A 22,659-nucleotide genomic window follows, 5' to 3' on the forward strand; every position below is an offset into this window, starting at 1 on the left:
GGGATTTGAACCTATTACTGCTGAACCCAAAGGTGGAAGCACGAAGCGACCCACTGACCCCATCTTGCCGTCTCATTGGCATGTTGTGGAGTCAGCAGATGTATTGGCACCCAGAGCAATAGGAAGGACAAGGAGTGTACAGTGCTGCTTGCTTGAAAGTATGTGAACCCTGTGGGGATGGTCATTACACACACACACACACACACACACACACACACACACACACACACAGAGTCTGAAACCACTCATCCCGAGCGGGGTCGCGGCAACCGGAGCCTAACCCGGCAGGACAGGGCTCAAGGCTGGAAGGGGAGGGGACGCACCCAGGACTGGACGCCAGTCCGCCACAAGGCTCCCCCAGCAGGACTCAAACCCCAGACCCACCAGAGAGCAGAACCCGGCCAAACCCGCTGCGTCACCACACGCCCTGGATGGTCATTTTTATTGTATAAAGCATTAAAATAAACATAAAACCTAAATGTTAAACCTTAAACTCACACACACACATTTTCTAAACTGCTTGTCCCATACAGGGTCACGGGGAACCGGAGCCTACCCGGTAACACAGGGCATAAGGCCGGAGAGGGAGGGGACACACCCAGGACAGGACGCCAGTCCGTCGCAAGGCACCCCAAGCGGGACTCAAACCCCAGACCCACCGGAGATCAGGACTGTGGTCCAACCCACTGCGCCACCACACCCCTCACCTTAAACTCAATTTACAAAATGAATAAATGACTATGATTTACACACCTGATCCCACTTATCTACTTGGTATAAACAATACAACTTGGGTTCTCTTATTTTTACACCTGCACTACTTCCCTGTTTCAGCTAAACACACGATTTCCGCTAAAGGAACATATGGAATTGCTCGTCACGCACCTGTTATGTCTCACGAGAAACACTGATTCTCATTAAATAACCATTCTGTGGTAAAACTAAGGGACACAAGTGGTCATTATACACAATAAGAAAGGGCAGCAGGGGGCGTAGTGGTTAGAGCTGTTCCCTTGCGATGGAAAGAGCCAGTCTGGCTGAACTGATTACAGTAAAAATTACCCAGCTGTATAAATGGGTAAATTGAGGTACACACTGGAAAATAATTGTACAAGCCTAACACTGTTCATTCACTCTGGAGAAAAGTGTCAGATGAAGGAACAAATAAAAAAAAGCATAAAAAATAAAGAAGGTGACAGCAGCACGACTGAGCCGTCGAACCGACGCCGGAGGGGTTTCGAAAGCGTCCGTTTTCCCGAGGGCAACAGGAGCACCATTGTGATGGTTTTCACTTCTCCCCAACCTGAGCAGAGCGAAGTGATCGGACGGTTCAAGGACAGGGTTCACACTTCTCTTTTTACCTTGCTGGTCATGTGCAAAGTCTTCTGCTTTTGCACGCAAGGCCCTGCTGTGGTTCAAGAGCACTTTTACAGAACCCACTGACAGATGACTATTTGGTGCAGGCCTTCTAGTGCCATCGCAGCGTTCATCTCCGTTTCCTCCTGGTGAGGTGAAGATCCCACCACCATCACCATCACCACCCATTACTTCTGGCACTGCACTCATATGTTCGCATTTATCTGACAATTTTCTCCAATGTAACTTAGAGTGTTCAACTACGTATTTGCCCATTTATACAGAGGGGTAATTTTACTGGAGCTAATTTTGGGTAAGTAATTTCTCAAGGGTACTGCACTTGGAGGTGGGATTTGAACCTGTGAGTCTAGAGGCGACCCTTCTAATAACTACACTGCCTTTGACTTATATGTTCCGTCAGAACTCAATCAGAGTAGGAGACCCATGAGTGTCAGCAGCACTACATGAATATTTTATATGTACATTTATTCATTTAGCAGACGCTTTTATTTTGTATGTTTTATATGTACCTGCAGTTTGGATTTTTCTTCTGGGCGCAACTTTCTTCCAAACAATGGCTTTTCATCCCCTTTTGTCAAGAGCGACACTTCTTGTTTTTTCACAGCACTTTTCTTCAATAACAGATAAAAGAATATATATGTATATAGAGTATATGAATATATAAACATTATACACTGTAAGTGCGTATGCATGTATGCTTTTTTTGCAATATATATTCAGCGTTAGTCAAAAAGGGTCCGCAGTGATGTTTTAACTTTTTTCTAAACAGTTGCGGACCCTCTTTGGACTTACACTCGTGTGTGTGTGTGTGTGTTTTGAAATTTGCCCTGTACATAAGATAAGGATAATTTTGTTGTATTATTTTGAAACTTTGCCCTCTTTCTTTGAGAAGCGACTGTGCTGCCGGACCCTGAGCCGCCCCACCCCCACCCGCAGAGAATGGGCGGCTTGGTTTCTCCATAAACGGAATCTGTGAGCAGAGGTCTGTGTGTGTGTGTGTGTGTGTGTGTGTGTGTGAGAGAGAGAGAGAGAGAGAGAGAGAGAGAGAGAGAGAGAGAGAGAGAGAGAGAGAGAGAGAGAGAGGGGGGGGAGGCGGGACCCAGTCTGAGGAGAGAAGCTGTCAGTAGGGGGCACCTGTCCCAACACACACACACACACACACACACACCTGGCGCTCACCCATGCGTACCCAAGTTCAGAGCCCGAAACACAGCAGACTGCAGGAGCGCAAAGGCTTCGGAGGATCGGAGGAGGAGGAAGACGCTCGCGAGCCTCTATCATCATTCATCAGTTATCAGTCGTCATCCCTCATCCCTCCTCGATGGCTGACAGCGCGGCTGAGGACTCAGATTACCAGCCCGAGAAGGACGAGCTGCAGTGGGGCTACGAGGAAGGTGAGAGCATCCCCCCCGCCCCCCGTCCTCCTATTATTATTATTATTACTATTATTTTTACTCTTATTATTATTAGTAGTAGTAGTAGTATTATCTCGTGGCGCTGGCTGGACCCGATCTCGTCCCCACGCTCTCCCGATGAACACGTTGCGGCCCCCCTCCCCCCGATCTCGGACCCTCGGCCGCCGCCCCACGCGGACCTCCCGACTCGCGCAAACCACTTTACTGCACTTAACTTAAGTTAAGTTTCACTTACTTGCATGTTTCAACATCTTCAACGCGAAAGCGACGAAGTCATTTGAATGGATGACTGTTAACACAGTACAGTACAGAGTAATATTGATCGGGCACTGGGGCGCGCGCGGCCACGCATGAAATCGGACCGCGCAACGCAGTGTAACTCCCTTTACTGTGGTAATGTGCCCTTTTTACTCGGCGCTTCTACGTGTCGCGTAACCCGGTGGAGGACGAGGTGCGCAACAACGTTACTGTTCACACTCCTCGGCCGGCGGCGAGCGGCGCGTCCCCGTGCGCGAGCGCGCTTCGGAGCGGTACCAGTGGTACGGTCGCTATGGCAGCGGGACGACGCGTTCCTTGTTCTCCGCACCATAGATAACACACGTATGCGAGGCAGTGTGTGTCACTAGCTGTGCGGACACTGTGAATACGAATAGGGTTCGAATCCCGCTCACGCTTGATTGAGGGATTTACCCTCAACTAACAGAGTAAGAATATACTGCAGTGTAACTTGTGCATTATTGTAAAGGTAATTTTTTCTAACATCACAAGACACCCGAGGATGTAGTGGCAGGGCAGGTTTCCCCACTGCCTGCTGTGTGGCAGGTCTGAGGTTCAAGTCCTGCTAGGGATGCCTTGTGGCAGACTGGTGTCGCCTGTTTCCTGCATTGCCGAGTTAGCCTCTGGTTTGCCGTGACCCTGCTTGGGACAAGCAGTTGTAGACATTGATTGTAAGTCACCTTGTACAAAGGGCTCAGCTAAAGGATAATAAGTTTGAATCCCACACCCTCTGTTACAAGAGCTCCCTGCTACTCAAAGTGTTAAATATCCACCCCTGTAAAACCTGAACATATCAAATGTGTGAAACCTGCTTGCTTTGTCTACAGACTTATTTGTCTCAAGCAAATGGCTGGGGTATTTTCGTACGATTGCGTTCATAAAAAAGGGTCTTTATAATCCGAAACTCGGCGCAAAAATACTGAACCAAAGACAAAAAGGAGGGAAAAGAGCAGGTGTAACAGAAACTATTTTGGCTTTTCCACAGTGCATTCTTGTCAGGTACACCAAAGTACCCCTCCTCCCCCTGCTCTCATAGTACGACAATGTGAAAATCAAAGAAAAGAGGTGGAAAAAGAAACAATGGTGTTGGGTAAAGTTTCCCTTGTTGAGACTGAAATCCGCCGAGAGGGTTCTCCGGATGACATTTTGCTCACATACAGTATGTTACATTAGTCAGCAGCTTGTCTCCACAGGTATCCTCACGTCCCCAGGTTATTATTAACATCTATTTATTTCACACTTTTGTGAGACAAAGTGATTTGCAACTTCACAATAGTATACAGCAGTGTCATTTTTACTGTATCAATTCAGAGTAAGAACCCAGCTCTTGTACCGCAGCAGGTGTGGGACTGGAACCCAGGACCTTTGGACTGCAATGTGATGTCAGTAATGGGTGGGTAGATGGGAAGAATGTCATCGGTGGCATCATGTCAGCACCGTTATGAAACTGTCCTCCCAACGGCCTTTGTGGAGTCCTACATTATTTACTAATGTGCCTTTGATCTGAAAAGTTGAAAGACAAAGGAGGAAGTCAGATATATGCGGTCAATTAATCTTTTATTCTTATTTCTTTGCTGTGTAGCCAATGTCTTCATCCAAAGTACCGTACAGAATCTGGGCCATTTATACAGTTGGGGAATTTTTACTGTGTCAGTTCAGGGTAAGTGCCTTGATCAAGGTACCTCAACAGGGGCAGGGAATGGACTGTGAGCTAAAAACCTGCAGGTTAAAAGTCTGCATCTTCAAGCACTGTAACTACTTAGGGTCAGGGTGTGGCCAATGCAATCTCAACAATTCTCCAGATTTCCTTTTTTTTAATCATATTTGTCATTTTCCTGCGTGTGAAATCAACGTGTTGCTGCTTGAGTTCAAAAATATAATCCAGAAGGTGTTTATGACGCTACCCTCACAATGTTCCTGCACTTAAGGGTGGTTTTCTGGACGAAGATTAATTCTAGTCGTGGAATAAAAAGGATTTTCAGCGGCCAGTCTTTACTGACAACATCACTGCACTTAGTCTTTGCCCAAAAAACAGCTTCTGAACAGTTCTAACCACATCAGCTGCGGCATCAAAGAACCTAGACCCCATAAGATGTTCTCCAGAAAGAGACTTTGGAATCACGTGGGCTCATGCTGACATACGGAGGAGGGCACTTTAGGTTGTGATCTAAACAAAATGATAAGGTTCTCATTACATCAGTTTTATTTGTTAAGTGAGATTAGGCTCACGACAATGAGAGCGGGAAGGAGGGAAGTGTCTTCAAAGCCAACACACACCTACACACTTTGTACTGTCAACCCAGCTGATGTCAACAGAGCTCTTCTGCCTGAGCATCACCACATGCTGCTTAAAAGTCAGTATTTGGACCTAACAATGTAATTATAGTATTTTTACAGTGTGAAACTCCCTGCGATGGACTGACGCCTGCTCCAGGGTGTACCCCTTAGCCTTGCACCCAGGGATGGGCCCTGGACCACTGGAGCGGTCAATGAAAATGGATGTATGGATAGATATAATGTGAAATTGGCGTTACTACAAAACAGAGATTTACACCTTTATATAGAATGAAATATTCCCTGTATATTTCTATCACATTTCCATGAATTGAATATTTCTTGAAATGTGAAAATCTGCACAGAGGTTCCTTCTTAAATTTGGGAGTGGCTGCAGAGCCGGTTGCTAGGATACCTTTTACAGCCTTGGGAAATATGAGCTCCGATGCAATGTGAAGAGCGATTTCATCATGCACGGTGTTCTCAGTGCTACTGGCTGCTTTCTGCCTGTTTGGAACTCAAGATTCAGATCTGCGGACTGCTTCATACTGCACGTGGGGCTACATACCCATGCCGACGTGAAGCTCTTTCTGTGGTTTTCAGGTTCTCATGATAGTTGTAACAGACAGCAAAGTCTGCCTAGAAGCTGTTTTGCTGTAGCCATTCATAATTTTAATCTCAGTAAAACCATAAAGCAGATGAGAGAGGGGAAAAAAAAGAACAAAACAAAAAACATTTCTGAAGTAACTATTTCCATTTTGTCCTTTCTGATTTGCAGCCTTGTGAATTTATGTCCAGTAAAAAGTTTTTAGGTGTACAATTGAAGCTACAGCTGACTATTACCCTGACGTTAAAGAGTAAACAGGAAAACCACTTGAAAGCAAAATAAGGTCAGTGGAAACTGCATCAGACAGCAGTAAAAAACTAAACATTATCATCTCAATACATCACCCACAAAACCCATTTTCTTAATGCTGATGTTTTGCGGGATCCACACTGCATACAATCACTCGGTACAATAAAATACAACGGCTCCTTCTATATGTTGCAAACAGCTGGATCACAAATAATCAAAGATGCAAACATTTTCCGGTTCATTTATTTTAAATTTCATTTTCTGCAGTTATATATTTTCTGAATTCTGCTTGTCGAAGAATAGAAACAATGTGTACTTGCACACTAATGTGACAGATGGAGTAAAACACGCTGAAAGACACAAAATAGGAATGTGGGACCGCCTTAATTCAATCCACTTCCACAGTGTTTACAGTTTGTGTCCAGATGAGGACTGCTGTGGTTTTACGGGAATAATTGCTCAAGAACTGGCACTCAACAGGAGCTTGCAAAGACAATTTAAGTTTGTTTTATGCAGCTCAAGGTTGTTCAAAACTCTTAAGTTTTACAAAGCATTTTTTACATTTACATTTACATTTATTCATTTAGCAGACGCTTTTCTCCAAAGCGACGTACATCTCAGCGAAAAAACAATTTGTACATTACATTAAGAGAGAGAGACATGGCTGCAGACATGTGATTCATAAGTAAACTTATTTTGTTTGTTTCCACTTGAAACACCGATGTTCATCGCTCGAGTAGGTGCATGGAACTCAGGATAGATGAATCCTGATCACCTTCCTACAATTTTTTTTTTTTTTTATAATAAGGTACACAAACATTTACATACATACAATACAGGAGTAGCGACTGTGTAAAGGCTTATCTGGGCATGATCATAAAGTTATGGTGCATGAAAATTTACACCATACGTGAGCTTCAGAGATCTTGGGTAAAGTGAATCCGGAAAAGGTGAGTTTCCAGACCCTTCTTGAATGTAGACAGAGTTTCAGCAGTTCTGAGTGGGAGGGTGGGATCGTTCCACCACAACAGAGCCAGAACTGAGAGCCTTTGTGCTTTACTTTTCGTGCGTGGGACCGCCAAGCGAGCAGGGGTAGATGAGCGAAGGGGTCTAGCTGGGGTGAAGCGGTTGATCTTTTTGTAGACAATAACCAGGCTGTTGAATTTGATCCGGGCAGCTATAGGAAGCCAGTGCAGAGGAATGAGTAGAGGAGATACATGGGAACGATTTTTCTAGTTATTAAAGCGATATCTGAGCTTTTTACAGGGTCTGTCCTGTACGGAAGATAACTTTGTTGTTAACTTTTTGCTGACAGTGACTCAGTAGTGTAAGTGACTTCTGATTTACCAAACAGTTGAGTTATGACCAGACTTCCTGTTCCAGTTGTGTTAGGGACAGCGTATTGTCAGTTGCTAAGACAGGCAGTGGTCTGCCAACCCTGTTTGAGTTAGACTCTTATGATGCTTGAGCACCGATCATGGTCTGCAGTGTGTGGATGTCAGACGTGGGCTTAGACAGGTGAACCTGCAGCTGCTACTCAGCTTGACCGCTGCGCGCTGGACTTTAACATCTGGGCGCTCATTCTTCCCAACCCTTCCAGGTGTAGAATGGGGGCTTCTCTTCCCAGAGGCTAATGGGGAGTGCCAGTCACCCATCAACCTGAACTCCCGGGAGGCCCGCTACGACCCCTCGCTCCTGGAGACGCGACTCTCGCACAACTACGTGGTGTGCCGTGACTGCGAGGTCATCAATGATGGCCACACCGTGCGCATCATGCTCAAGTCCAAATCAGGTACCGTTGGGCCACCTCGAGTTTCTTGAGGGTTATTTTCGCTGAAGCTGATTCATTTCTTTTCAAAGAAAGGGCTCTGTAATGACTTCATTACATGTGCTGGAGACCTCAGCAGTCTCTCGCCTCTCCTGTTCCAAGATGAAACCCTGCTTGAGTGCCATGAAAATAAATAACTACACTGTAGTATTTCCTCACACAAAGGCCATTTGTCTCAGACCTTGTCAGGGGCTGGAAGTTATTACTCAGGCTCGGTTCCGATAAATATGTCCTCCTACCGATGGAATGTTCTGGTCCTTGTCCTTAACACACTGCTGCCCTGATAAGGAACTGTTAACTCTGCAGATGGACTGAAGCTGAACTCAAAGTATGGTTTCTTTTTCTCTTTTCGCTGTGTAGAGTGTGGGCCCACGTAGATAACTTGGGCAATCGCTATGTGGGACAAATTGGACACAGGAGTAACAGCGAAGCAACACAAATGTTCTACATCTCTGGGAACTGCTGCAGAAGGGCAGGGGAGATATGTGGGCTTCCCGGTCAAATTATAAGCAAATAAACTTTGCTTATAATTCTGCACAATAGAATGTCTTCCTGTTCAAGTCAGTCCTTATTTTTCCAAAGAGGGCAAGAAGTTAATCTTTGTGTCGGTACAACATGACCAGCTGTTGTCTGAAGAGTAAGAAAACTGGAAAAATAACACTGATGTCCACCTCTCTGGTTTCAGTGGTGACTGGGGGTCCGCTGCCCAGTGACCACGAGTATGAGCTGCACGAGGTACGTTTCCACTGGGGCAAAGAGAACCAGCGGGGGTCTGAACATACCGTCAACTTCAAGGCCTTCCCCATGGAGGTGAGCATTGCCTCAGAGAGGGCTCAGACTTTGAGGATAAGCACTGGGGAATGATGTTTGGGACAAACACAGTAGACAGACTGGAAAAAAAAACATGGTGGGTAAACACTGGGGATAGAAATTAACGACAGCTGATGTAGAGTAGTGTGAAGCATAATTAGTAGAAATACACATGGAAATAAACACTGGAGGTAGACCTTGGGAAAATGTAAAAGTAAGCATGGAGAAGAGATGTTGGAGGTAGAACACTGATCAGAGACACAGAGGATGGTTATAGGAGTTGTAGGAGATAAGCACTGGCTATAGCCAAATACTAGAAACACAAAGGATAGATACTGAAGATAGACACTAGTTAAAGAGCAGACAGTGGAAACAGTGGAAACACAGTGGGTATATGTTGAGAAGCGTAAGGGACAGACCTGGGCATGGTTACTGGAGATAAGTACTCAGGATAGAGAAAAGAGACACGGAGACAGCTATTGAGGATTGATGTTGGATATGGACACTTGGGATAGTCAACAGAGAGAAACATTGAGACAGTAATTAAGGACTGATGCTGGAGATGGACGCTTGGGATAGTCAATAGGGATAAACGGTGATGGCCATTGATTATAGTTTTTGGAGACAGGCTCTAGGGATAGTCAATTTGGATAAAGATGGGGAATAGACACTGATGAATGATACCTGGAGAGAGTCACTGTAGACAGGCAAGGGAAATAACCATGGAGGACGATAAAACATGGGGAGGACATTGAGGTTGGTTTCCGGAGACAGTCACAGGAGACGGATATTAGGGTTAGACACTGGAACTACACTCTGCTAATACCCACCATTTGAGTCTCAAACAGGGAAAAGCAGGGTTGGTGATCACTCAATTTCTCCATCATTGTTGATGATAAATACCTGGCTTCGAGATTACTTCTTCTCCCTCTCTTCCACAATTCATGCATTTTATAAACCTCCTACTGGAGATCGCTGAGAGTTTATGTTTAAATTCAAATTCAGTGTGTGCAGGTTGAGCGCAGAAATAAAAGCAAGTTGCAGAAGAGCAAACATGGACAATGTGGTTTGAACTGAAAGTGGTCTATGCCAAAATATGACTTTCAGTATGCTGAAATATGACAATCTGGGGGCGGGTATGCCAAGGGCAGACTTGCCTCCAGCAGCTGCTTGAAGGCACAAAGGGGGCCTCGAACCACTGCACTGCTCTTGATGGAGCACCAGCGGAAACAGGTGGCTCTAGGACATGATGTGTACTGAAGGAGAACACCGCCTTGTTGCTCTGTTTACATTAGTGCAAGTGCCATGTGGGCTATAATAACGGTAAATAACTGTGCATTAGTGCCTCCATCATAAACAAACCAGCAAATTAGTGCATGCATAAAAATAATTCAGTCCAGCCATATGTTTAATAATGTTCCACTGTTAAAAATGCTTCACTGTCCAAACACAATTAGGTGACAAAATTGAATGAAAATGTAAACCAGTTATGTTAGTATGTAATTAATGATGTCCGAGTTATACAGCTTTGAGGTGTCTGTCATTTCCCAGCTCCACCTGATCCACTGGAACACCACGCTCTTCAGCAGCATCGAAGACGCCATGGGGAAGGAGAACGGCATCCTCATCATCGCTCTCTTTGTACAGGTATCAGTCTTTAGTACTGATCAGTCCGACTCTACTCTACACTGGATAAGCAATGTCTGAAAATGTGGGAGATGTGCATTCACATTTATTCATTTTGCTGATGCTTTTCTCCAAAGCAACTTGTAATGTTAAGGTTACAATTATTTGCCCATTTATACAGCTGCATAATTTTTACTGGAGCAAGTTAAGGTAAGTACCTTATACAAGGGTACTACAGCCGGAGGAGGGAATCAAACCCACGACCTCTAACCACTAGGCTACCAGCTGTTCCATTTAAAAAGAGATTTCATTTCATGCACTCAAAATTCGTCTTTCTCAGTATTCAGAGAAGGCTTATTAGGAAACAAACGTTGCCAGTTTGAAAGGAAATGTTGCAAGGATTAAGGGAACTGTACGGACCCTTTATTCATAGTTTGGGAAAAAAACACAAATAAATGCTGTGCCACTTTTAATGTTGCGGACATTAACTGCGATCCTTATCTGAACCGAGAACAGGTACAGGATGTGTTATTTGATAATTTGTTAGTAGGTATAGTTCATCTTCATAATCATCATAATCAGCTACACGCTGAGCGTTCAGTCTGGCATCCATCTGGTTTTTGGCAGCCTGATCAATAATGCGCTTCCTTTGACGCGTTTGCAGGAATGTGCAACGTTGACCAAAGCAACTCGATGACGGTTATTATCGAAGGCTTCTTTTGGCGGTCCTCAGTAGCGCTGTCTTCCTCTGATGCCCACCTTCTCTTTTCACAGATAGGGAAAGAGCACCTGGGCTTGAAGGCCATAACAGAGGTCCTGCAGGATCTACAGTACAAGGTGAACTGTTTGTTTTGCGCTTCTGTGTTGGTAAAGTAAATAGTCACGGGTGCGAGCTCGCTTGCGCACGTCTGTGTGTGTACTTGCTCGCTGTGGTCGGAAGCACCATGGGAACTGAGAAATCTCCTATGCTGCACCTAAGGGGTTAGATAAGGCAGCAGAAGAGCACCGTGGAATCATCTGGCGCCATGTTGCCATTGGCAACGGATGTATACCCAAAAAGCTGAGGGCCATTGGTGTCAAAATCAGAGTCGTTTCTTAGTGACTGTTTTGTAGTTTGAAAGTAATATTGGAATGGGAATTTTTAAAGGTTGTGTGTGTTGAAGTGTATATGTTTGCTGGAAAATAAAGGATAGGACCCACAGAGAATGAAATTAATTTTGATCTCAGAACTCATGTTCATTTTGATATTGGGATCCTTTGCTGAACTGGCATGAAAAGGAACACAGGACCTATGACCCACTCCAATGGTGGAGTGAGACTGCTGATCAGATGAGGACTGTAGGAAGGGGGGAATACCTGAACATGACCATGTAGACCTCTGACCGGTCCCTTGGGTTCGGAAGTGGCTTCGAATGTGGTTCAATCCAAGTGGAGTCTGGTCAAGGGGAGATGGATGGATGGATGGATGGGTGGGTGGATGGATGGATGGGTATTATTCATGGTTCCTGCATTGTAAGCCCACCTGGGTGCTGTAACACAATAAAAAAACGTGCATTTTTTAAAAGGTGTCCACTTAACAGCACAACTTTTAAGGCGACTGACATGTTTTTTTCTGTTCAACAGATACGTCCATTCATATCCTGTTTTCTTTCATTTCTCAGGGGAAGGCAAAAATAATACCGTGCTTCAATCCCAACACGCTGCTCCCTGGTAAGGGGTTAGATGTGGCTCCAGTGGTCACACCGCAGCTTGCGGTACAGATACGAACTGGGGTTAATGTGTCAATACTGGCATGAAGTGACTTTGTGCGCCATTGGTTCATTGAACAGATTGTGTGTGACCATCCTTTGAATTGCCTGACCGGTCTCTGTGTGCTGACCTGCCCTCATTCTAGACCCCCTCCTGCGCGACTACTGGGTGTACCAGGGTTCTCTCACCATGCCCCCCTGCAGCGAGAATGTCACCTGGATCCTGTACCGCTACCCCCTGACCGTCTCGCAGCTCCAGGTAGGCCCACGTCCAGGCGCCAACATGCTACCCCCTAACCCTCCTTCCACCAGGTGGGTAGAAGGAGGACATTGGTCTCTGTGGTCAAGCAGGGGTCCCTTTGAAGACCATGGTGCCTCTTTCAAGTGCAACTGCTCTCCTGCTCTTTGACCAAGGGCATCCCAAAGGCCACACATGAAACAAGCCACCGCTTCCTGTCACGTCTATTTGAAGTGGTCCACTGGAAAAAAACTCCAGGTTGAGACCAGTGAGAAACAATGGGTGGCGAAATAGAAGACACATAGGAGATACATATAAAGAGAATACATATGTATATATTTGTACGAGTATTTTTTAATGAGTTTCTAAGTCATCTTGGTATAAATGTATTAAAGGTATAGATTGAATGGGGCCTCTGATTATATTTTCTAGTATATTCTTTTTGCATTTGGTTGTGTTTATTACAGAGCAAATATGGTTTGATATTATATCCGGGAATCCACCAGGAAGGCTGCCCTCAGTCCAAAGGTCTGTAAACTTGTCTCAGAGTTTTGGGCACACTTGGTGGAACTTATTTTTTACCACGAGGCATTTGGGTGAACAAGTTTGACGAGGAAATCAGGTATCAGGTATAGTGACATTGCAGCTGGAAGAGTCTTGAGTCCACTTTGGAATGGGACCCCCCAAGTGGTCTGGGTTCTCCTTGAGGGCTTTAATGAACACACTGACCTTAGTGGACTGTCTGGCCAAGCAACTTCGCTCTTGGGCTCATTCGCGAATCGCTGCCGGTGCGAGGGGTGTTGGCAGAGACCTGGGGCCGAAGCGGCGAAACTTACTGCTTCGACACAAGAATGCAAACAGACCGCTTGCACTCTTTTGTCTTCCGTTCCAAAGAAAAGTCCACGGCTTCCTTTCCCACGAAAAGAGCCCAATCAAGCCGTTCGCTTGGCCACCATTGTCCGTGATGAACCTCAAACCCTTCTTTTGGTTTTGCGTCTTTGCTAAGTTTGCTGGCTGCAGAAACGCACTGAATATTTTAAACCCGGTTCTATTTATATATGACTTCTTCCATCACTCACTATTATAAAAAAAGCACGAGTTTATATAGCCAGAAGTTTGCTAGCACAGTTGTGTTCTTGTGGCTTGGCTTCTTGAGGTGAAGAGAGCGGATGAAGCATTAGGCCTCGGCGTGTTGCTAAGCCATGTGGCGTCGAAGCCAGCGGTGGCCCTGTAAATAAAGTCTAGCCTCCGGCAGATGTGGCTAAGATACGTCCCTTCCTGCTGCGAGGCAGCAGCAATTACGGCCGCACGCTCAGCCCTTTCCCAGCCACGTTCTTCTGCGTGTCCTCCCCTTACATCAAGAGTCCACAGAGTCGCCTCCTCTTGTTAAAAAGCCTGCAGAGGCTTCCCAGGGTCACTTTTCCTGCCCACATCCAGTGTCTCGGTATTCTTAAGAGTGGGTGTTGCACACGTGCACAAGAGTCAGGAGGGAGTTCGCTGCATCTTTGGTTAAATTTGATGGACACGTTCACACATTTGCATGTAATTACCCATTAATACAGAGTAATTTTTGCTGTATCAGGGTAAGTACGACCAAGGGCACTACAGAAGGAGGTGGGATTTAAATCTGAGTCCTGGGTGTGTAAGGTGACAGCTGTGAGCAGTACGTCACCTGTTGCCCACACATACGCCTAACAAGGGGTGGTCGTTCCCCCATCCCCCCCACGTGTTCAGCCCGAACGAGTCCGTATTTTTTGGTTCCTCCAGCACCAGATTAGTTGTTGCACCACTGTATTCACAGTCGGTATCCAGCTGTGGCCTGATGGGGTCCTGTCGTTCCAGATCGAAGAGTTCCGAAGACTGAGATCCCACATCAAGGGGGCGGAGCTTCCGGAGGGCAACGATGGGATGCTGGGAGACAACTTCCGGCCCACACAGCCTCTCAGCGACAGGGTGGTCAGGGCTGCCTTTCAGTAGGGGTGTCGGGGCCCTCCGGCGCTATGCACCATGGGTAAATACAGGCTTTTTCGCTCCTGTGATATTAGTATTATGTGGCTTTACCTACTGTCGATATAGGCACATCAAGGACTACGTGGTATCAGCTAAACATATTCCATACACAAGTTCTGTAAGAACAAAATGTTTAATGTGTTGTGATATATGTAATAATGTGGCAGTCAGGTATGTCACCCCAGTATTAACTACCAATAAATAGAATAAAATATGTTTTTTTTTTTTTTTTAACTGAACTGCTGGACAAGATACAGGTGTGTAAAACACCGCATGAAGAGTTGTCTTGCAATCTGTAATTTGGAATCCATCTCAGATATGTATCCTTAATCTGCCCTGTAATAAGAGAACGATATTGCTTGTTCTGATTGTATTAATTCCGTAGAAGAAGGGCGAAAGCTCCCATAGGTGCCCGGCGCTGGTGAAAAACGTAACAAGGCCAACCAACCATACTACTTTCTCCCTAATCTGGGACTTGAGCTATTCTATTTTAGTCGCCACATGGGAGCACCTGAAGGCTCAGTGCTAAATCATCATTTTAAGAATAGAAGTAATTTGTTTTAGAAGGAGGGCGCGAGGAAATGGGCCGTTTCATGCTGATCTGTTGACACACATTTTTCTGTGTAAAGCAGAGTGGGCAGTCTTGCTTCCTGAGAGCTCCGTGGTCTCCAGTACACCTCCGATCTTATCGTTCCAGGGAAAGTCGCTCTTTGGACAGGGAATCATTTGTTTAGCTGACACTTCCCTCCAAAGTGCACACACACACAATGTCTACAACCGCTTGTCCCAAGCGGGGTTGTGGCAAACCAGAGCCTAACCCAGCAACACAGAGTGTGGGGCTGAGGAGTGGGGGGGCGGGGACACACACACACTCCGGACGGGACGCCAGTCCACCACAATGGAGCCCAAGCAGGGCTCTAACCCCAGACCCACCACATGGCAGGCCTGGGCCAAAACCCACTGCATCACCACGCCCCCTCCCTCCAAAGCAGTTTACAGCAATTTGTCCATTTGTACAACGTGGTAATTTTGACTGCAGACTTAATTAAATACCTCGATCAGGAGTTCTACAGCAGCAGGTGAGATTTGGGCATGGGTCCTTTGAGTGCACGGCAGCTCTGACCACTTGCCCACCTGCTGCCCTGAGTTTACAGCTCACCTGGACTATAGTGTAAGTTAGTAGTACCTGTTTTACCGGGGTCTCCCATTGCAGTAGAACCGTGGAACTGTGTGGGACCGTGTTTTTAAGCTGCTCGAAAGCGTATGTTTGCAGCAACCTCAACTAAACGGACCAAAAGATTTGTAACTGCGCCCACTGGCTGCTCTTTTTAATCTGGATTCTTGAAGCACACACTTCCTCTTTGGCCGTGACTCAGTGAGATGACCATCAGCGTACTGAACACGGCCGCTCAAGGAACGGGCAGGGCCGGAAAAACACCGCCGAAGGAAAGTTCAATAAATGGAAAGGTCAGAAAAACAAGGGGGGGAGGCAAAGATGTAGGGCGGCATGTCCTCGAGCGAGCAACCCTTTTTTTTTGTAGATCCCCTGCCCCTGAGAGGCCCATATACAGCCTTTGGTGTTAAATTCATGTTTGAAAAAGTGTTCATATTAAAGAGAGTGCCTGAAAGATCGAGCAAACTTAGTAATACTCAATATTGTCAACCGCTTATGTGGTTAGACAAATTAGATGTAGCCGTGTGCAATTATTCAGTATATTTGCATTCACGCTGCTGTGCGTTCCCGAAAATTGTGCTCCACCTGAATCCAGCAGCTGACAAAATACCGGGCCTTTCTAAAACACATAGTTTTAGAGAACCACAGGTAATTTAATCTGTGGCAAAGCGATGGGTTAGCATCCAAAACTCATCACATGACTGTGCTTGGATTTGTTCATGTAGACCTGAGCATAAAAAAATCATTTATAATTCATTGAGTTAAAGACACTGTTCACGCTGACTCGTGAGGTACGGGCTTTGGGAGCGTACTCTTTGTCCGCATTCGGAATCTCTCCTTGGCTAACATCTTAGCGGTGAAGTGCGTGGGTCAGCCACGCATCAAATTTCTTCAAATATCCAAATGTAAGTTAGTTCAACTCTTAACTACCTGGATATAACAGTGCAGAAGAGAGGAATAAGGCTTAGGTCTACCGCCCTTTGTCGTTGTTTACAGAAAGGCGTATCTTGTTATCTTCCTGGCGCTAGCTAAAAAAAATGGCCTTCTGATTAGCGGGTCCGTTAGGGAGATGCCGACCCTAGTCATCGCTCATCGAGAGGCTCTGATGGAATTTCCCTTCCGGGTTTCGCTCATCGTATCACCAGAATCCAGGAGCGCGGCGGCGCAGTCGAGTTTTTCATCGTCACTGTGACTTAGCATGTTGCTATATGGCGCTGTACCACAACACCATTTTAGCATTTGTATTCACATTTATTTATTTAGGAGATACTTTTCTCCAAAGCGACGTACATCTCATAGAAAATACAACGCGTTCATTACATTAGGAGAAAGAGACGCTTAGATGCAGACGTGTGATTCTTAGGCGCAGTCGGTTTGTTTATTTCCGCCGTATGAGTAGGGTTGCCAACCCCTGCAGAAGAAAATAAGGGACGCTTCTGGATTCTTTATAGGAAAATAAGGGACACTCGCAATTTCGTTGTAGCTTTGTCAGCCTTGACCCTTGACCCCTGACCCTTAACCCTCCCTCTGACGGTCGGACTCACACACGCAACACAGGTGTGTTTCACATCCATTTTTGCAATGTTTTCCTAATCTCCTTTTAACACTTTTATGCGAACGCCGAAGTTTATTCATGCAGTAAATATATGTAATAAATACCTTTTAAGTGTCTGTGGGTGTGAAAGGTTAAAATACGGGACAAACCGCGTTCTGTATGGTTTTAATATGGAACGCAACTCTTATACCTTAAATACGGAATGATTCCGTATTATACGGGACGGTTGGCAACCCTGAATATGAGCCAATGTTCATCACACGAGTAGCTGTGTAAAACTTTATCCAGATATTGACAATTCCTAATCACATTCCTAATAATATATATTTTTTTATATATAAACATTTACATTACATTACAGGAGTCGCTTCATGAAGGCTTATCTGTTGTTTAACAAGCATGATCTCAGAGTTATAGTTCTTTAACATTTACACAATTCATGAATTTAAGAGATCGGGGAGAAGTGAGTCCGGATGAGGTGAGACCCTTTTTAAATGTGGACAGGGATTCAGCAGTTCTGAGTGACGGAGAGAGGTCATTCCACCACAACAGAGCCAGAACTGAAAACCTTCATGCTTTTTGGACCTTTTGTGCGGGGGACCACCAAGTGGACAAATGTGGAAGAGCGTAGTTGTCTGGTTGGGGTGTAGTAGATAATCTGCTCTTCCCGAAATCTGGGAGCAGTTCTACTGATGTTTTTGTAGGCTGTAACCAGAGTCTTGAATTTGACCCGGACAGCTATAGGAAGGCAGTGCAGAGGAACGAGTAGAGGAGATACATGGGAACGCTTCGGCAAGTCAAACACAACTCGTGCAGCAGCACTCAGTATCAGCTGTAGCGGTTCGATGGCAATAGCAGGAAGGCCACACAGGAGAGAGTGGCAGTAGTCCAGATGGGATGTCTCCATGGTCTGGACAAGTAGTTGCACACAGTCTGTTAGATAGGGACGGATCCTGCGGATGTTGTGCAGGATGTATCTGCAGGTCCAAGTTGCGTCTTTGATGTGCAAGAACCTTACTAGCATATTTCCATTGTAATTGCAGTAGAGGTTCATAGCTGTGTACCGCCTTAAATATCGCAGATAACCTCACCCAAAGCAACAACAAAACCGATGCCTAATGAAGCATTACTGGATGGATCGTACAACTGTGTGTTCTTTTACAGCCAGTGCTGAGAAGCTGTACTAACAGTAACTTTCAGTTCTACTGGGGCAAACAATGTGCACATAAGACGAGATGTCCATTGTGTTCATGTTCAAGAGAAGAGATCGCCGTGTTTCTCATGCATGAGAGAACTTGACAGATTGTTCATCTGTACCTAGGATACACAAGTAGCATATGACCTGTTGGCACAGCGTATTACCTGGCTGCTCTGCTCACACACACACGCACACGCACACACCTTTGGGTGCTTTAGTCACACTCGCGTACACACTTGGGAGCTGAAACTGGACAAGCAGCTCCTTGTAGTGTTCAGTCTGAACCTGCTTTACTCGTTGGTTCAGAGCACCTTCTGTGATCAGAATTTATCCACTATATTTGTATTTCCATTTTTTTTTAGCAGGGGGACCTTGACCTTTGTGTTGCCTGTAACGAAATGATAAGAACAACCAGATGCAGATCCTGACCTGAACTAATGACTCGAGGAAGAAAACAGAATGTAAATAAAAAGCGATGTTAAGTGGGAGGTGTGTCAGAGGAATTCCTTTCACCTAGAACACACTGCTAACGATTTGCATTCAAAGTGCAATAATATCTGTAGAGCACCCCTGGGCAGCACCGCGGACATGAATAGTTACAGTTCATCCGCACTAATGTGGGGTCATGGCACTGACTGCTCGTTCATTTTTGTTTAAAAATAATTTTGACATGATAGAATTTTTGTTAATGTTAATAAGCAGTGTTATTTTAACAAAAGATAACATGACAAAATAGGATTATACAATAGACATTTACACAGTAGCTGAATAATAAAATAAAAAGTGTATTCCAGTACTGACTTTTTTTTACATTGCTTCCTTTAGCAGATACTTTTCTCCAAAGAACACTATGTAGTGTTATCAGCCCATGTGTGTTACACTGCTAGATACACTACTTACAGTGGGTCACTCATCCATACATCAGCGGAACACACACACTCTCTCTGTCACTCACTCACACACTATGGGGGAACCTGAACAGCATGTCTTTGGACTGTGGGAGGAAACCAGAGAACCCAGAGGAAACCCACGCAGACACGGGGCGAGCGAGTTGTGTTTGACTTGCCAAAGCGTTCGCATGTATCTCCTCTACTCGTTTCTATGCACTGGGCTCTTATAGCTGCCTAGATCGAATTTAAGACCCTGGTTATGGCCTACAAAGGCATCAAAAGAACTGTTCCCAGCTCTCTACAGGACTTGATCAACCGCTACACACCAAGCAGACTTCTTCGCTCGTCTACTTCTGCCCGCTTGGTGGTCCCGTGCATGAAGGGTAAAGCAAGAAAGTTCTTGGTTCTGGCTCCGTTGTGGTGGAACGACCTCCCCCCTCACTCAGAACTGCTGAATCTCTTTCCACATTTAAAAAGGGTCTTAAAACTCAGCTCATCCAGTCTCACTTCTCCCCTGATCTCTTAAGTTCATGTAAGGTGTAAATGTTCATGCACAATAACTTCATGATCACGACTGGATAAACCTTTACTCAGCTTCTCCTGTGATGTACGTAAATGCTAGAGTATCTCACAAAAAAAAAAAAAAATTTGTAGGAATGTGATTTGGAATCGTCAATATTCTGAGCTTTATGCAGCTACTTGTGTGATGAAAACTGGTGCATACAGTATGGTGGGAGGAAACAAACTAACTGTGTCTCTCCTAATGTAATGCACAAATTGTATTTTCTCTGAGATGTACGTTGCTTTGGAGAAAAGCGTCTGCTAAATGAATAAATGTAAATGTAGAACATGCAAACTCCACACGGACTGAGCGGGGATCGAACCCATGTCCTCTAGCACCACCCAGGCGCTGTGAGACAGCAGTGCTACTCCCAATATACCCAATAAGTTAAATGATTTTTTTCAAAATTCTAGGAAATATACTAAACATGTATGTTAGTATAGGAACATCAGTGTATGAAGACACTTGCATGCGCTTCGTGCACCACACCATTCATGTCGCCACAGAATTCAGAGCATCGTGTTGAGAGTAATACAAACCACGCCACCGACATTTGTGTGTGAGCAGGTGTCCGCTCAGCACTGTGGGGGGGCGAGCTTGGGCACGGAAAGGGAGACGAGCTCAAGCGAGCTCTCTCGACGGCGCGACGTGCCGCCCTCGTCCGTGGAGGTCTCGGTCGAAAAGTCTCCGACAACGAGGCGTCTGTTTGTCCTCCCCTCCACAGAGCGGGGCGGGAGGAGACAGCGAGACGACGGCCCCCCCGCGGGACCCAGCTGGACGCAGGGGCGGCCCTCCTTCGCCGTGGCCCACAAAGGCAGCATTGTACCGCGTGCTGTCCCCCGCCCAGCACTTGACGCGCCGCTGCAGCTGGGGCCCGGCTCCATGGCCCGCACTACCGAGAGACGGCAGCAGGGGACGCTCTCCAGCCAAACGCCCCTAGGAAGCTGTACCCATTAAACAATCAAACAGCAGTTTGCTGGTAGAATACTTACTACAGAATGCTAGGAATATATATATATATATTATATATATACAGTATATATATATATATATATATATACACATATATGCAGTGTGGTCGTGGTGATACGAGTTTTAAATGGGGTGAAGTGCGTGACTGGAAGTTGTTGGCGGACGTGGGAAAACAACTGCAGATGCCGCAGTGCATTGCGATCACGGCGTTGAGACCCGATATTGTGCTGTACTCCGAGGGCGCACGGATAGTGTACTTCATTGAATTAACAATACCTTTCGAAGACTCATTGGAAGATGCCTTTGAGAGGAAGAAATTGAAGTACACTGAGTTGGCTGGTGAGGTGAGGGAGCGAGGCTGGCAGTGCGTTATTAGACCAGTGGAGATCGGTACTAGAGGGTTTGTTGCAAAATCAACCACGTCGCTGCTGTTGGAGTTTGGTTTTAGGGGTCAGTCGTTAAGAGCAGCCATTAAAGGCTTGTCAGAGGTAGCAGAAAGATCTAGTCAGTGGTTGTGGATGAGAAGGCACCAGGGTGCTTGGGGGAAGCACACTTGAGTGGGGAGTACTCACCTAGGTGAACATCAATGGTTTGAGTTTTGTTGTCACCTCCATATGCTGGTATGGTGTATTGCTTGGTTTTTTTTTTTTTTTTTTTGGTGGGTGGAGTCGCTGGGATGGCACTGTGGGCATGGAGGGGGGTGGGTCTGGGACGCCAGATCTCGCTGTTGAGCCTTCTGGAGGTGTAGTGGGCTCAATTCAATGAAACATCAATGAAGGAAGGTGCCCACTTGACAACCCCAACGAAGTGCACACGGTGGCTCCCGGCAAGGAGGATGGTGTTTGCCCATGATATTTTTTGTGAAGGGAATTGGTTGGTTTTGGGAGGGATGGTATATTATGGCATGGTTGGTTTGTCTAGCCCCCTTGGTTTTTGGCACGAGGGGTTGAATATCTTTCCCTGTGTATTATTGTAATATATATGGTAGTTTGTGAAATGTTTTAAAAAGTCCTGTAGTATTAGAGATTGAATAGCATGACTCGTGTAAAAGTACAGTGCAACTTATAGTCTGTATTGGTAGCAAATGGGTGTCACTCGATTATACAGCTTTATTATATTTATTTGATTGAATAGACGTAGAACATTGAAATATGTACATCCATCCAGTGGAAGAAGGTTGATGGTGACGTTTGGGGTTGCGGGTGTGTTGTAGGACTCTGCTGCTTAGAGATGCTGTAGTACAACAACATGCAAATGAGCATTTGAGGGTGTGTGTGTGTGTGTGTGTGTGTGTGTGTGTGTGTGTGTGTGTGTGTGTGTGCCGTTGCGCTGGGTGTTGTGATGACACTCTTGTGTTGTAGCTCATTTAGACACTTGCTGTTGCCGTGCAACTCGAGCGCCTCCTCCGGGCACCGACAGCTGACGGTCGCTTGCGGTTCAGCCGCCGCAGTGCATTGTGGGAGTTTCTCCATCCTCCTCGGGCACCGGCCTTCGAGCAGAGTGTCTGCGGGAACATGTCCCACAATACCCCGGCCCCCAGGGAATCGAGCTCCCTTCGCAAAGTCGTGCATTCTCTCTTCTGACGGCCCCCGACGTTTGGCCCTCCCTCCGGGGCCGAGGGGGATTGTGGGTCATGCTGCGTGGCATTGTGGGAAATCAGAACTTCGGTGTGTTTACAGATGCTTAAGGCCGCCTTGCACATGTTCAGGTCTAAAAGAGCACTTTGTTGTTGGGAAACAAGAAGTTTTTATATATATATATATGTGTGTGAGTATGTACAGTATATATACATATAAGTATATACACACATATATACAGTATGTGCATAGGATGTGTTAAATAAATGTGGT

The 22,659-nt window shown here is 45.8% G+C and overlaps 2 protein-coding genes across 2 annotated transcripts in view; one reads left to right on the top strand and one right to left on the bottom strand.

The window, feature by feature from the left end:
* rab2a (RAB2A, member RAS oncogene family) overlaps positions 1-3,178 on the bottom strand; it is a 29,048-nt gene extending 25,870 nt beyond the window's left edge. The window contains exon 1 of the mRNA XM_018744316.2: positions 3,028-3,178. Within this exon, the coding sequence (XP_018599832.1) occupies positions 3,028-3,043 (16 nt within the window). The 5' untranslated portion in view covers positions 3,044-3,178. The remainder of the gene's footprint in view (positions 1-3,027) is intronic.
* On the top strand, positions 208-20,837 carry ca8 (carbonic anhydrase VIII). Its single transcript, XM_018744314.2, has 10 exons — positions 208-231; positions 2,521-2,771; positions 7,799-7,990; positions 8,712-8,836; positions 10,388-10,483; positions 11,237-11,299; positions 12,124-12,172; positions 12,357-12,469; positions 14,291-14,459; positions 20,562-20,837. Exons 2-9 carry the CDS (start codon positions 2,699-2,701, stop codon positions 14,423-14,425), a joined length of 846 nt encoding a protein of 281 aa, XP_018599830.1. The 5' UTR covers positions 208-231; positions 2,521-2,698; the 3' UTR covers positions 14,426-14,459; positions 20,562-20,837.
* Positions 20,838-22,659: the final 1,822 nt, after the last annotated feature.

Source organism: Scleropages formosus, chromosome 9, assembly GCF_900964775.1.
Source record: "Scleropages formosus chromosome 9, fSclFor1.1, whole genome shotgun sequence".
Taxonomy (NCBI): domain Eukaryota; kingdom Metazoa; phylum Chordata; class Actinopteri; order Osteoglossiformes; family Osteoglossidae; genus Scleropages; species Scleropages formosus.

Excerpts from the sequence above, each read along its gene's own strand:
- ca8 (XM_018744314.2), top strand. The coding sequence starts at position 2,699 with ATGGCTGACAGCGCGGCTGAGGACTCAGATTACCAGCCCGAGAAGGAC. Across the intron at positions 12,173-12,356 it reads TCCCAACACGCTGCTCCCTG|ACCCCCTCCTGCGCGACTAC; the intron begins GTAAGGGGTTAG and ends CCCTCATTCTAG. Across the intron at positions 12,470-14,290 it reads TGACCGTCTCGCAGCTCCAG|ATCGAAGAGTTCCGAAGACT; the intron begins GTAGGCCCACGT and ends CTGTCGTTCCAG.